The following is a 14,730-nucleotide window of genomic DNA, read 5'->3' as shown; positions in this document are numbered from 1 at the left end:
TAAGTGTCTTTTACATTTGACACTTTTTCATCCTTAATGGCTCTGTCATAACTTAGATCCTCATACCTTACTCACGCAGGCTATTAAATTTGTCTCCCTAATTCAGTCTCGTAAACCTAAACCATTTTTCATACTATGAATTTTCTTCTGAACTTGATCACGCCTCCCTTTCTGCTCACAATCTTTCAATATTCCTATCCATAAAGCCTAAAATCCAAAAGCCTTTGCAATACCTTCACACTTGCTAAGTCTCTAGTCTCATCATTTTCCCATTTGCGTCCTTACACACCTACACTGCACTGCTTGGTTTCACTCTGTTGGACTCCTCTCTCTCACAACTCGAGCGCCTTCAGCTCGAGCGCCTCATAACTCGAGTGCTACGGTCCTTCAGCTAGGAACACGCCTTCCCGTATTCACTATCTGGCCATAGTTTTACTTATCCCTTCAGCTTCCCTGCTGGCTCAGAGGTTAAAGCGTCTTCCCCCAATGCGGGAGACCTGGGTTCGATCTCTGGGTTGGGAAGATCCCTTGGGAAAGAAAATGGTAGCCCACTCCAGTATTCTTGCCTGAAGAATCCGTGGATGGACCCACGGGGTCACAAAGAGTCTGACACGACTAGGCGACTTCACTTTCACTTTCTTTCTGTTTTCTAGAAGCAGTAACAGCAGCACATCCGTGAAGGATTCTCCTGACTCCCAAGCCACTGGGAAGGCCATTTTCCCTTTCGAAGTGTCTCCATGATCCCTTACAACCATTAGGTGATTACAGGGGCTATAATTATCTGTTTGCACTTGTTTCCTTCCTGTCACTGTGAACTCTTGGAGGACAGAAATAGATTTTTCACTCTCAGTTCCAATCTATCCCAGTGTAAGTGTTAGTCGCTCAATCGTGCCCAACTCTTTGCGACCCCGACTGCAGCCCAACCAGGCTCCTCTGTCCATGAGATTTTCCAGGCAAGGATGCTGGAGTGGGTTGCCATTTCCTTCTCCACGGGATCTTCCCAACACAGAGATTGAACCCAGGTCTCCTGCACTTCAGGCAGATTCTTTACCGACTAAGCAACAAGGGAAGCCCTGTCATAGCTCCTAATCTATCATAGCACCTAATAGTTTCCTTCACATTCTTTAACAATAGAAGAAGCTTAAAGAATGTCAAATTCTAAGAGTACAGGTAAGAATCCAGGTAAGAATCGTTACTGACGTAGAGGGAAATCTCGCGAGATGTAGGTCTTGCGTGCTTGGCCGGCAGATGCTGCTGACCGTTATTTCGCGGTTAAATCGCGGTTCGCCTGCCCCTCCCTCCTGGCCGCTGCTTTGGAGCTACTTCCCGAGTTTTCCGAGGTTCGCAGGCAGAAGTTCTTGTTGGTTCTTTCTGCTGCTCTAATAAGATAGCAGGTGGTGGTTCGCGTGGGCACTGAGCCCGCGATTTCCCGCTAATTTTTTTAAAGGTAGGGTAAGGTGTGCCGAGTTCGTTCCCTGAGGAGGAAACCTGGAGGTGGGCGACATTTTGATACTACCGCTCCCTCACGCAGGGCAGCCTCCAACGCCTCTGTAGTCGTCTAAGCACCTAAGCTAGTTCTTCCCGGCGAGGTGATGCAATTTGACAGGGCTGGTAGAGGTAACGGACTTCTTTTCAGGCTGTCCTGGTGATGATGCTAGTTTGAGTTTCTCGATTATGTACGCCGCCAGCACGGCCATTGGTGGTAGGGGAATGGCGGGGACATAGGGCATCTTTCCCCCCTCGCGGTAAGGGACGCTGTAGGCTTACATGGTAGCAGAGGTTTCGCCTATTCTCTTGTATACCCATTTATTACGGAACAAGTAGGGTACTAATAAAACAATGTAAAACCCTTTCCCCTGCTTCTTGAGCAGTAGATAATTACACGACTGGAAGAGAGAAAATGGAAAAACAAAAGCCCTTTAAGTTGTTTGTGCCACCAAGATTAAGTAGCAGTCAAGTATCTGCAGTGAAACCTCAGACTTCGGGAGGAGATTCTAATTTCTTCAAGGTAAATTTGCATATGAATTTTGATTTGACTATTCTTTAGGTAAAGGAAGCAAAGTGAACTTTCCTACTGGTGATGTTTTATAATTTTTTTTTTCTGTAAATATCGTCTCATTTAATCTTGCTATTTAATCTCATTTAATCTTGCTATTATCAAGTATATTGAATAGAATTGCTTTGAATTAATAATGAGCATACTTAATGAGTTTAGGCATCATTCGTTTAAAGAAGTAATCTGTGGCGCTTTAGAATTCTGCATACATAATGGGACCTGCTTATTTTAATCCTCCCTTCTCACTTTCTTAAAGTGATTTAAAGCAACTTATATACAATAAGATATAAATTAGAAGAATGTTAGAATCAAGGATAATTAACAACATTTAGACAAATATATCGATATACTGATAAAAAATTAGTGTGACTGAGGTTAAAATTTGACTGAGCTTCCTGGTTGACAGGATAAAAAGGGAAATTTGTACATGTAGTACATTCTTTTTTGAAGGGAGGAATTATATCATGTTTCTCAGGCAAAATAGAGCTTTTTTTTTTTTTTTTTAGTAATTAAATTTCTCAAGTGGAACTGTATGTTGGAGATGGGATGAAGCAATGAATATTTTAATTTTCTATGCTGTAGAAAAATTCTTATGTCTTTATAGCCAAGAGTATAATGCTAAAATGCTATTCAGTAGAGAAAATTCTCAATTCTACCAGGGGAAAGATATTAATAAAATTGAAGAAAACTAATATTCCAGGCTACTAATTAAATTTACTTATATTATTCCTGAGTACTTACAAAGCATGTGTAATGTAATTTTAGTTAGCTTTCTCTTATAAGTGAAAATTAAAAATTTTTGCTTTGTTTACATACCAAAGTCATTTGATATTTTTAACACAATGTATACATTAAAGAATTTACAATTATAGTCGCTTCTTTAAGGAGATGTATATGCAATTACATATTATTACACTGCTAGTTATTAGAGTGATATGGGACAGTATGTTTAAGAACTTCTTTGTGTTTCTAGGGTTTCAACAAATGTGTTGAAGATGATTTTGGTTTTCCATTTGCAGTGACTAATGTCTCCAAAAATGGGGAAAACATTGATTCAGGTAGGAGACTAGAAAAGCAATGTATTACCTGTGTAGAAGCATTTTTAAAATATACTTTGCTAGATATCAATATAAGTACTGTATTGACTGACATTAGCCTTGACATTAAAGCTGGATATAATACTTGGTATAAAAAATAAGATGTTGGCATTTAATTCCAGTTGTCTTTTGTCTTGCAGATCCTGCTTTACAAAAAGTTAACTTTTTGCCCATGCTTGAACAGGTCAGTTATGTATAGTGTATATGGCTATAACCTGTTTAGGTATTGAATTGCTTACTTGAAAAAGAAAAAAAATTCTTTAGTTGTTGGATTACTAGTCTTCAGTATTTAATTGCTACTATTTGGAAACATCAGAAATATTTTCTCACAGGAAAAATTTATTCATTTTTTAGACTGATAATTCTGACTGTTGTCATTACCAGGAAGGACTAAAAGACTCTGATTTTGAGGTCAGAAAATTTCCTATTCATATTTAATTTCTTATAATTGGAGTATCATTTATTATTACTTGTGTTTATCTTTCTTTTGAGGCTTCCAAAGAGTTAATATTTAGTTATTGTTTTAAGTTATATTCTTTAAACCTTTTATCCCCTTCGTTTTTCTTTTAAATTTGCTGAAACAGTAGGCCTCTGTATTTTTCTGGATTATAAAAGCATCCATTCTTAAGAGGCAATTTAACTTTAAATCATAAAAATTAAGAATAGAAAAGGGGCCTATTATACAGAGTGAAGTAAGTCAGAAAAAGAAACATAAATACTGTATACTAATGCATATATATGGAATCTAGAACGATGGTACTGATGAATTTATTTGCAGGACAGTAATGGAGAGACAGAGAACAGACTTACGAACACGGGAAAGTTGGAGGAAGGAGAGGGTGAGATGGATGGAGAGAGTAACATGGAAACTTATATTACCATATGCAAAATAGATAGCCAGTAGGAATTTGCTGTATGACTTAGGGAACTCAGACAGGGACTCTGTAACAACCTAGAGGGGTGGGATGGAGAGGGAGATGGGAAGGAGGTTCCAGAGGGAAGGGACATAACCTATACCTATGGCTGATCATTTTGGTATTTGGCAGAAAACAACAGAATTCTATAAAGCAATTATCCTTCAATTAAAAAATAGAAAATATCACAAGTTAAGTAATAAAAGTACCCTTCTCAAAAAAAAAAATAGAGAAAGGGGAGATGGATACAATATGTGAGAAGGCTGAGACTTAAGCCAGTATTTTACAAAAAATTCTTGAATTAGTAGGTATGATTGTTAGGTTTACTGTCTAAGGAATTTATAGGATATACTCTACTTTTGATTTTAGTTATAAAAGTATTTTTATGGCACATAAAAATATCTTTAAAACAGACATTCCATGGCCTGATAAAATGCTATATGTTTGTTGCTGGGATTATGGTATCACAAATATATAAATATGAAATTTATTCCTAAATTTTGATAACAGAACTATCAAATAGTGACTAGAAAAAAACAACTTCTGATATTTATCTTATGTAAATTGTTGATGCAGGAAATCCAAATAAAAATCTCAGGCTAAATGAAAGAATTTGTGTTCAGTATTGTTTTTCATGTCATTGTATTGTAAACTTCATATCCTTTGGTTAATTCTTAAACTGTTTGTGTAACCAAAATGTTGCAAGACCTTTGCTAAAATTTATAGATTTGTAGAGTGATTTATTTTAGCTTTTAACCAGCCAGATTCTCTAATTGACTTAATTTCTAACTTCTGACTTACGTATATTTTGATCCGTAGTCAGACGCGTTATCCATTGTGCCACTGGCCCCGGGACTTACATATATTTTGAAGTAATTTGATTTTATTCAGCAATGAATAACTTAGTTAAGTGATCAGTAACCTTAGTCAAGTGACCAAGTTATAAAGTGAAGTAGCTAGTATTGCTTTAGTAGTTAAAAAAAAGTTAACATAGCTTTCAGTATGATATTAGGGCAAAAACTGAGGAGAGATTTGGTCTCAAGTACTAAGATACTCATGGATGTTTTCAGTAAGCAGCTGTAGTTTGGTTATACTAAACTTTGAACAATTAACAGTCTTTGAAAACTTATTTTATAATAGAATTCAGAGCCAATGAGCAGACTATATTCAAAACTGTATAAGGAGGCTGAAAAGATCAAGAAGTGGAAAGTGAATGTAGAATCTGAACTGAAGCATAAAGAAAACAAGTTGCAAGAAAATAGAAAAATAATTGAAGCACAGCGGAAAGCCATTCAAGAACTACAGGTATAATGAGACTTGGAATTGAAAATATGGTATAATAAATCTTATAGTGCTATTTAAACTGAAGTGTTATTTCATAGTTAACTTAGGTTTATCTTGTTTCTATCATGTGGATTTTAAGAATGGTGCTTTTTTGAAGTTTCATTAATATTAGTCGCGTTTCAGTTTTAGGATGAACACACAGGAGAGGTTGCACAAAGCTTAATTAAATGTCTGGGGAAATAGTAACTTATTTCAGATAAAGATTGAGTTAATGATTCTAATTATAGAGTTTTAATTTTTACTAGTTCCTATTTCTGATGATGTTTTGTTTGATATAAATGTGTTTTTTATATATTAGAAAATGGCATTTTCTAATATATAAAAAAGCAGATAAAATTTTGAATGTGAAGCTATTTAGCTTCAATATTGTGACATAGTGAAAGAAAAATTTTGAGAAAATGTAACACTGGGTTAGGACAAAGGTAAAACACCTTTTCAAAATGTTTAGGGAAGATAATCTTACATTAAAATTTTGTTGGATACATTTTGAAGATGATTCAGCAAATCTAATTTTAGATTGATGAAAGTGAGACCCATATTCTTATAGGTTATCAATAAGTGTGATAAAAAAGTTCTTTTTTATGTTCAAAAAAATAATTTTTATAGACCATCATAGCAAGTTAACAAAGAAATGCTGCTTAATGATTATACTTATGTTTATTTTGCTAACTAAAATGTGATTAACTGTTCTTCTGTCTTGTAAATTAGTTTGAAAATGAAAAAGTAAGTTTGAAATTAGAAGAAGGAATTCAAGAAAATAAAGATTTAATAAAAGAGTAAGTAATAATTTAGTGAATTTGCTCTTTACAAATTTATTTTTATTTCAAGCTAATTATTAAAATAATTTCCAAAAACTTAATGACCTCTTTCTGTTGTATAATATTAATTGATATATAGAATTATGTCTGGGTGCTGTGGAGAAAAGGAAGACATACATATTTTACATTCTTTCATTTGGCAAACTGGTCACTGACTAATACCTTCTCACATTTAAAAAAAAATTTCTCACTTTTTAAAATGACCAGCAGAGGAAGCCATTATTTGGTGTTGAAAAGGGTGCCTGATAATCCTGTATTTACACTGCCTATGTGTATTGTATACCTTTCTGGTTGATTATTGTTTTAGATGCAGCTCTTGTAGAATAGGGCTCAACTTAGTTCCAGCCTGATCCTTACTGTCAAATTACTGTTTTTGCCAGTGGTGCAATCATTCTTCCATTAACTTTGGCTTGAAACTTCAGTATCATCTTTGACTTTTCCTTTTCTTTATTCTAGGCAATAGCTAAACTTTATTTTCTGCTTCTTTCACTTCAGATGGTATCATGCATAATTTAATAGAAAAATGTAATTGTTTAATTTATCTGCCAAGTAAATGAATATTGAATGGTTACAATATAATGTGCGTCCACATACAGTGATAAATTTATTTCTATTTGCTTTAAGTTAAACATCATGCTAAATATGGTTCTAGAAGGATTATCACCTTGTCAGTAAAGTTGCTAATAAGTGAAAAATATGATTACAGCAGATTATTTTAGCTTAATTCAAATTCCAGAAAAATCTAAATGTTTACCTTAATTTTTTTCCTGGCTAAATATGGTTTGGATATTAGATAGGGGGAAGGGAGAAAGAAGAGGAAGTTTCTAAAATTGTGTGCCTACTGTATGTTTGGTACTTGTCACTTTTATATGGATATGTGATTGAGTTTCTATAGTATACATGCCTGCGTACTCAGTTGTGTCTGACACTCTGATCTCATGGACTATAACCCACCAGGCTCCTCTGTTCATGGGATTTTCCAGGCAAGACTACTGGAGTGGGTTGCCATTTCCTCTTCCAGGGGATCTTCCTGACCCGGGGATCAAACCTGAGTCTTCTGTCTCCTGCATTGGCAGGCAGATTCTTTACCACTTGAGGGCACCACCTGGGAAGGCCTTCTACAGTATAAGGCAGATCTGAAGTCTTCTGTAGTCCTAATACCAGTATTTGGTAACTTGTGAGCCTTCTTAAATGGCTGCTGTCTCTATTAATAAACAGTAGACTTTTTTTGTGAATACTGTAACTGCTTAGTTTATATATATAGCATACACTATATTGTAGAACAGTGTAGTATGATATAGTAAAATATAGAATTTATGCCATTTTCTGAGGTGGGAGGGAGTGACTATATTTTGGTGTGATATCTTCTATTTTAAGCACTTGATTCAGTTGAGTGTCAGTTTTGGTCTCAAATTGTCAGTTGTCATTTGAGAGCACCTAACATTTAGTTAAGAGCTTTGTCAGAATTTAGATAAGAAACAAAGTAATACTTAGAATAGAGTGACTTGGTTATTGGGTAACAAATTTAATATTAATAGAAAGTAGCTCAGATCAACCCATTATTCACTTGATCATGACTTTCTGAAAGGAATGTAGATTTTAGTGTATTCTTTTTTTTTTTTTTTTTTTGTAATTTTTCTTGAGTTTGAAAGAGACTTTGGGTATTTAAAAACCATATGCCTGGCCTGTAATAGAAGTTTGAGATACTGTAACTTTACTGAATTTTTAAAAATTTTTCTAACAGTTTTTTGTCAGAGTCTGAGGGTTTTCTATATATAATAAAGTCATCTGCAAATAGTGACAGTTTTACTTTGTTTTTTCTGATTTGAGTGCCTTTTATTTCTTTTTCTTGTCTTTTGCTGTGGTGGTGAAAATGAGCATCCTTGTCCTGTTTCTGATCTTGGAGGACAAACTTCCAGCTTTTCAGGGCTGGGTATGATGTTAGCTGTGGGCTTGTTATATATGGCTTTTATTATGTTGATGTAGGTTCCCTGTATACCCACTCTGTTAAGAATTTTTATCATAAATGAATTTTGAATGTTCTCAAGTGCTTTCTCTGCATCTGTGAGATGATCAGAGGTTTTATTCACATAATGAAATTCAGGAAATTACTCATTTTATGTTTTGAAGGTAAGATAGTTGGAATATTTCTAGAGTAATTAGTAAATGAAGATCCCAATCCTGTCTGCTCATTTTATTTCTTAGGTGAATCTGGAACTGTTTACTAAGAGATTATTGAAAGCTACTTGGGTAGAAACTTGCTAAGGAGGCTTTTACTTTCAAAGAAGGCAGTTATTAAATCATCTTTGCTAATAGTACAGTCAACCCATTTTCCTTCATATAGTCACTTATGAGTGATTCATGATATATATAAAATATTATAATGTTTTAAGAATTTCTTTAAAATTATAATAATGTGTGATAACTTTTAGATATGATTTTGCTTTGAGATCAGATTACATTTATGCAAACTCTTTCCTTTGTTCCAGGAATAATGCTACAAGGCATTTATGTAATCTACTCAAAGAAACTTGTGCCAGATCTGCAGAAAAGACAAAGAAATGTAAATATCTTTTCTTGTTTTATATGATTTTATCAATTTGTTTTTATTACTTTAATGGTGGGAGGTGGAGACGGGGACAGATTATCTTTTAATTTTTTGAAACCAGTTTTTATTTGAACATGTTATATGTGTCTTATACCATTTCTTTATATAATAATTAGAATTAATGTCTCATAACCATTTCTTTATATAATAACTAGATTCTTAATTCTTTGAGCTTCGAAAGCACAAAGGTTTTTGAAAGATAATATTATATATTTCAAAAGGTATATATTGATACTTGACATTTATGGTTAATTCTCATTTTAGTTAAAGTGTGATCTTGAGATTAACCTCTTCTGTCTAGAGCAACCAGGAAGTTGAATCAAGAATGACATATAGTCATATTGGTAATAAAAAATACTGATGGAGGGCTATGCTGAAAGCATAGTACTTAAGAATAGCAATGTAGTATTTATAAATAGAATTCTCAAATTTCTTCTAAAGAAACATTATTTTAAAACATTCTGTGAAGGTTGTGGTATATATGTGAAAGTGCATGTTTTTATTTTCTGCATATTTTGATGTTAATTGTAAAGTAGGAATTTTTTTGTTTTGATGAAAAATATTGTCTGATTTTCAAAAATAATAGTGTTTGTCTTTGTCGTTAATCTGACACCAGTTCTACTTGGTTATTTGTTTGTTTCTGCTAAGAATCTATTGGGAAATAACTGTGTACCTGCTTTTCCAGGATAGCTTCTATTTTTCAAATTTTAACTGATATCACACAGCTTATTGTTTAAGAGCTTGGACTGAAGAGTTAGATATCCCTGTGTTCACATTCAAACTTTCAGTTTTTATCTGCCTGATCTTGAATAATTTATGTAACTTCTCTGTCCTTCTGTTTATTAAAGTACCTCTTAGTGTTGTTTTGAGAATTAAATTAGGTAATAAATATAAAATGCTTAGAACAGTGCAAAGTACTCAATATATGTTAGCTGTTAATGTTGTTTCCAGTATTGCTAGTTTTTTATTCTTGATCCCTGCCTATTGTACTTGGCTTTTGTAACTATATATACTTTCCAGAATGTACTGTTCCACTATCAGCAATTCCACTATACCCTGTTTATTCAACTTTCCAGATTAACTTTTCTGCCTAGATATAAAAAGTGGTGAAAAGTATATGGATGTGGGTAGAGAGATACTATATTGATTGCCTTGTAGAAAGTAACCTGGGCTAGAGAGACAAGGCTGTTCTTTCTTCTGCTTGGTTTTAAGCTAAATCAGAGATCAGTTGGTGGGAGAGGTTAGAACTTTTTAAACATTTTTAGGTGCTCTCTTATATGAACTAAAGAGTGTATCTTTTTTTTCCCCCCAATATTTCAGTTTATCTATTTATTTATGGCCACGCTGTATGGCTTGTGGGATCTTAGTTCCCCAAATAGAGGTTGAACCTGTGCCCTTGGCAGTGAAAGTATAGAGTCCTAACCATTGGACTTCTGGGGAAGTCCCTGCACCTCTTTCAAGGCTTTTTTGATATTGAGCTACATGAGCTGCTTCTATGTTTTGGAGATTAATTCTTTGTTGGTTGATTTGTTTGCAAATATTTTCTTCCATTCTCAGGGTCATCTTTTTGTTTTGTTTATGGTTTTCTTTGCTGTGCCAAAACCGTTTAATTAGGTCTCAATTATTTTCATTACTCTAGGAGGTGGATCGAAAAAGATCTTGCTGCAAGTTATGTCAAAGAGTGTTGTGCCTATGTTTTCTTTTGAGAGTTTTATAGTATATGGCATTATATTTAGTTCTTTTATTCGTTTTGCGTTTTTTTGTGTGTATTAAAGAGTTTTCTGATTTCATTTGTTTACATTTGTAGCTGTCTAGTTTTCCCAGTGCCACTTATTTAAGAGATTGTTTTTTCTTCATTGTACATTCTTGCCCTAAAAAAGTCTTAATACTTGCCTTACATTTAGTGTAAACTCCATATGTATTCTTGCCTTAAGCCTTTATTTTTCTATTGTGATTTTCTGTTTTTTATTCATTCAACATTTAAAAAAGTACCTACTATGCACCATGAAATGTTCTAGATGCTGAGGGAAAACAACAGTAAAGATACAAATTTTCTGCTATTATGGAGTATGTACTCTAGTAAGGGGACACATACCATAAATGAGTAAGTATAATGTATGTTGGGTGTGATAACTGCTTAAAAAGAGAATATTTTGGGATAGAGTATTTGGGGAAGTTTTTTTCTGATTAAGTGGTATTTGATTAGATACCTGAATAATTGAGGACTGTACCATGAAGCTATTTTGGGAATGGGTATTTCAGGCAGAAGAAATAGTAAATTCAAAATCCCTTAGTTGAGAGCCTGTTTAATCTATTCAAGTCATAACAATGAGGTCACTGTGCTGTTACTTCCGTATTTCTTACCTTTTTTTGGTTTATATTTTAGCAAATAGGCAACTCAGGTTCAGATCACAAGTTCTATCTTACCTTTTGTGTGTTGGGATTCCATTACCAGTTCAGTTTTCAAAGCTTTTGCTGTGTCACTCTGGGTCCGTTTCATATATGCTCCACTCAAGATTAGATTAGTTCTGGGCCTTGGATAGCGACTTCAGAGCTTCTGCAGTATTTGCCTTGGGTCTATTTTGTGTATGCACATCCTTTTCCCTATGGGACTTGTACCTAGTCATACAAATAATTAGCAATCCTCTTCTCCAGCTCTCTCTAGCATTACCTCCTCACCCTCAGCCTTAAAGAGGTCCTGTCTTTTTGTCCTTTGGCCAGAATCATGGAGTTTCTCCTGGGGTTTTGTATGTCCTTTCTGCCATGGCTGCTGTAGATCCACTTCTGGGGCCACCCTTGAGACAGGGCTGGAAGAGAGAAAAAAAAAATTAGAATTTCCTTTTGCTGCTCATGCTTCCTGTTAGATTTCTACTGGGCCCTTACATTTTTAGTAATTCTAGGAGAGAAGGTAGGAAAAAACTTAAACAAACAGGGAACTTGCCTTCACATGAGTCACTTCTTCAGCTTTTTATTTTTCTTCCCAATCTACCTGCTTTTGCTTAGTTTTCAGATTCTTTAAGTAGTTGCTTTATGGATTTCATTCTGAGTTTTTGTTGTAATCAATGGTAGAGAAAGGCTATAGTGGGCTTATTCCATCCTGACTGATACTGGAAATTGGTTTAGATTTTCTGAGTTATTATTCTCAACTATTCTTGGTCTGATGATTCATTATTATCTTTTTAGGTTTCTTTTAATAACTCAAAAAATTCCTCCAGATATTTAAATGTCTTTGGGAGGAAGATTGGTCTGAATTACTTTGTTGTTACCAGAAAACAGTCCTGGATATTTTTTCAAAATATAGATCAAATAATGTCACTGTCTAATTTTTTCAGTGGCTTTCCATAATTTTCAAGATAGCATGGTGTTTGCCACTTCCCTTTGCCTTGCCAAATGTTTCCGAGTGCTCTACATACACAGGCTCATGGAGAACTAAACAGATTATGCTTCTGAGTTTTCATATATGTTTATTGGCCGATCCTCCTTCCTTCTTCATCTTAATTCTTATTTGTCATTCAGAACTCAGAATAATTATTACTACCCTTGAGATATATTCTCTAAATTTTCACTCTGACTTAGATGCTCCTCTTCTTTTACTTAGTGCCCTTAGTATACTTTTATCGTGTATTTATCAGTTCCTTCAACAAATATTGAGTACCTACCACATGCTAGACATCTCACTGTAAGCTTGCAGGTAAGGGATCATGCCTTATTTAACTCAGTATATTCAACTCTTTGCACAGTGTATGTGAAGATAATAGGCAATAAATAAATTCATGAATGAATGAGTAAAGAATAAATTTATTCTTAGATGTTCCTTAAAAAAAAAAACCCTCTAAATGGTTGTCTGTTGCACACTTAAGTACATTGAAATTCTTTAGCCTGTCATTCGAAGTACTGCATACATTTTTTTTGTAGCCTTACTATTTAATCTAAGGATTACTTTGTGTTGGAAAGGACTTTAAAGCTTTTTGTTCTATTTACATATCCATTGCTTTAATTATCTTTATAGGAAATTAGTAATTTCCTTTATGACTACCAAATGGTAGTCTTTTCTGTGTTTGAATATATTTATGGTTGAAACTCACTAACCCTGAAATTGTCATTAAGGACAACTCTTATTTTTATGTTGAAATCTCTGTGTGTGTGTGTATGTGTGTATTTTGTTGTTGGTTTTTGGCTATGTCATGTAGCTTGTGGGATCTTAGTTCCCCACCAGGGATTGAACCCAGGCCCCCTGCAGTGAAAGTGTGGAGTCCTAACCACTGGACTGCCAGGGTTAGTTGAAATTAAGAAATTTCAACAGGGAGTTGAAATTTCTTATACTGAAATCTCTGTAGCTTCTCTATTCTTAATGTAATTCTTCTCCTTAAGGCATATAGAAAAAGTCTAAAGCACATTTTTATCTCTTTAGATTTTTAAAGATAGTAACTTGTCCTTTTTGAATCTTGTCTTCTGTAACTTACATTTTTAAGATTCTTTGTGCTTTTGTTATTTTGGTTGGTCTGTTTGAATATTTAGGAGTACAGATCTGTATGAGGTAATCTACTTTGTAATTTGACCTGTGTAAAGGACTATTTCTTGTCTAATTGTAGGTGTCGTTAATGAACTCTAAAGTCAGCTTATTTGCTAGTCACATTGTATTAAAGGCTTAGTGATCTCACTATTAATTAAAATCTTTAACTTTTTTTTTATTATTTATACATGCATTTAGACTTTTGGATCCAAATAGCATTCTTTGCATTTATCCCTACTATAATTTCATTAGGCAGATCTCTGTTTTAATCAAGTACCAGCACATATTATTTTAGGATCCTGGCAAATAACATACTTTTTCTGTCACACTTTTGTTATCTATGAAATGGAGATAACCACAGTTCCATTTATATATACTTAGATTTCTACCTAAATATATATGTATTTATGTGTATATTTTTCCCTTTGCCAGGACTCAGGCATTTTCTTGGTCCTTATGTTAGGTCAATTTCTCTCCTTCAGTTCTTGTCTCATCAGTAACAAAAATTTGGAATGACAGACTAAAGATTTCAAACAACAGACAAGTTGCAACTCAATTACAACTCAAGCAGACAAATCTTTTAGCTCAGTTAGTAAAGAAAGTGAAAGTGAAAGTGAAGTTGCTCAGTTGTGCCTGACTCTTTGTGACCCCATGGGCTGTATAACCTACCACGCTCCTCCATCCATAGGATTTTCCAGGCAAGAGTACTGGAGTGGCTTGCCATTTCCTTCTCCAGAGGATCTTCCCGACCCAGGGATCGAACCTGGGTCGCCCGCATTGTAACCCCCGTTTGATTCCTGGGTTGGGAAGATCTACTGAAGAAGGGATAGGCTACCCACTCTAGTATTCTTGGGCATGCCTTGTGGCTCAACTGGTAAGGAATCTGCCTGCAATGTGGGAGACCTGGGTTTGATCCCTGGGTTGGGAAGATTCCCTGGAGAAGGGAAAGGCTACCCACTCCAGTATTCTGGCCTCGAGAATTCCCTGAACTGTATAGTCCATGGGGTTGCAAAGAGTCAAACACGACTGAGCGACTTTAGCTTTCTTTCACTTTCCCAAGACGTGGGAGCAGGCTGACCCCAAAGGAGTCATTGTCCTCCCAACCCCTTTTGGCTTCTCTCTTTTTATACTTCTCCTCTCCTCTTTTTTGTTGTGCCCTGTGCAAAATAGGGGTTTTACCCACCATCAATCAAGAAAAGGAATGCAAATAGTCATAAGCTCAAGGCTGATTGACAGTTGCAATTTATATAACAGGCTCTGTTGTGTATGTCTTCCCATAATTCAGTCTGTTGTAATCAGATGTATATATGTATAGAATATTTAGGAACCCTAAATGGACTCCTAGCTGCCTAAGGTTACTTGAAGATGCCCCTGTGGTTA

The 14,730-nt window shown here is 34.7% G+C and overlaps 1 protein-coding gene across 4 annotated transcripts in view; it reads left to right on the top strand.

Moving 5' to 3' along the window:
- The first annotated feature begins 1,267 nt into the window (after nt 1–1,267).
- SYCP1 (synaptonemal complex protein 1) overlaps nt 1,268–14,730 on the top strand; it is a 146,404-nt gene continuing 132,941 nt past the window's right edge. Inside the window, exons 1-8 of one of the 4 annotated variants that reach the window (XM_043877176.1) lie at nt 1,268–1,340; nt 1,872–2,008; nt 3,030–3,114; nt 3,294–3,337; nt 3,508–3,564; nt 5,208–5,372; nt 6,120–6,187; nt 8,719–8,792. In XM_043877176.1, coding sequence (XP_043733111.1) covers nt 1,901–2,008; nt 3,030–3,114; nt 3,294–3,337; nt 3,508–3,564; nt 5,208–5,372; nt 6,120–6,187; nt 8,719–8,792 — 601 coding nt within the window. In that variant the 5' untranslated portion in view covers nt 1,268–1,340; nt 1,872–1,900. Of the gene's footprint in view, nt 1,341–1,360; nt 1,448–1,871; nt 2,009–3,029; nt 3,115–3,293; nt 3,338–3,507; nt 3,565–5,207; nt 5,373–6,119; nt 6,188–8,718; nt 8,793–14,730 lie in introns of those variants that run through there. The other 3 variants (XM_043877177.1, XM_043877178.1, XM_043877179.1) reach the window with 3 other exon arrangements.

Source organism: Cervus elaphus, chromosome 20, assembly GCF_910594005.1.
Source record: "Cervus elaphus chromosome 20, mCerEla1.1, whole genome shotgun sequence".
Taxonomy (NCBI): domain Eukaryota; kingdom Metazoa; phylum Chordata; class Mammalia; order Artiodactyla; family Cervidae; genus Cervus; species Cervus elaphus.
This window is presented reverse-complemented; position numbering and strand designations above follow the sequence as displayed.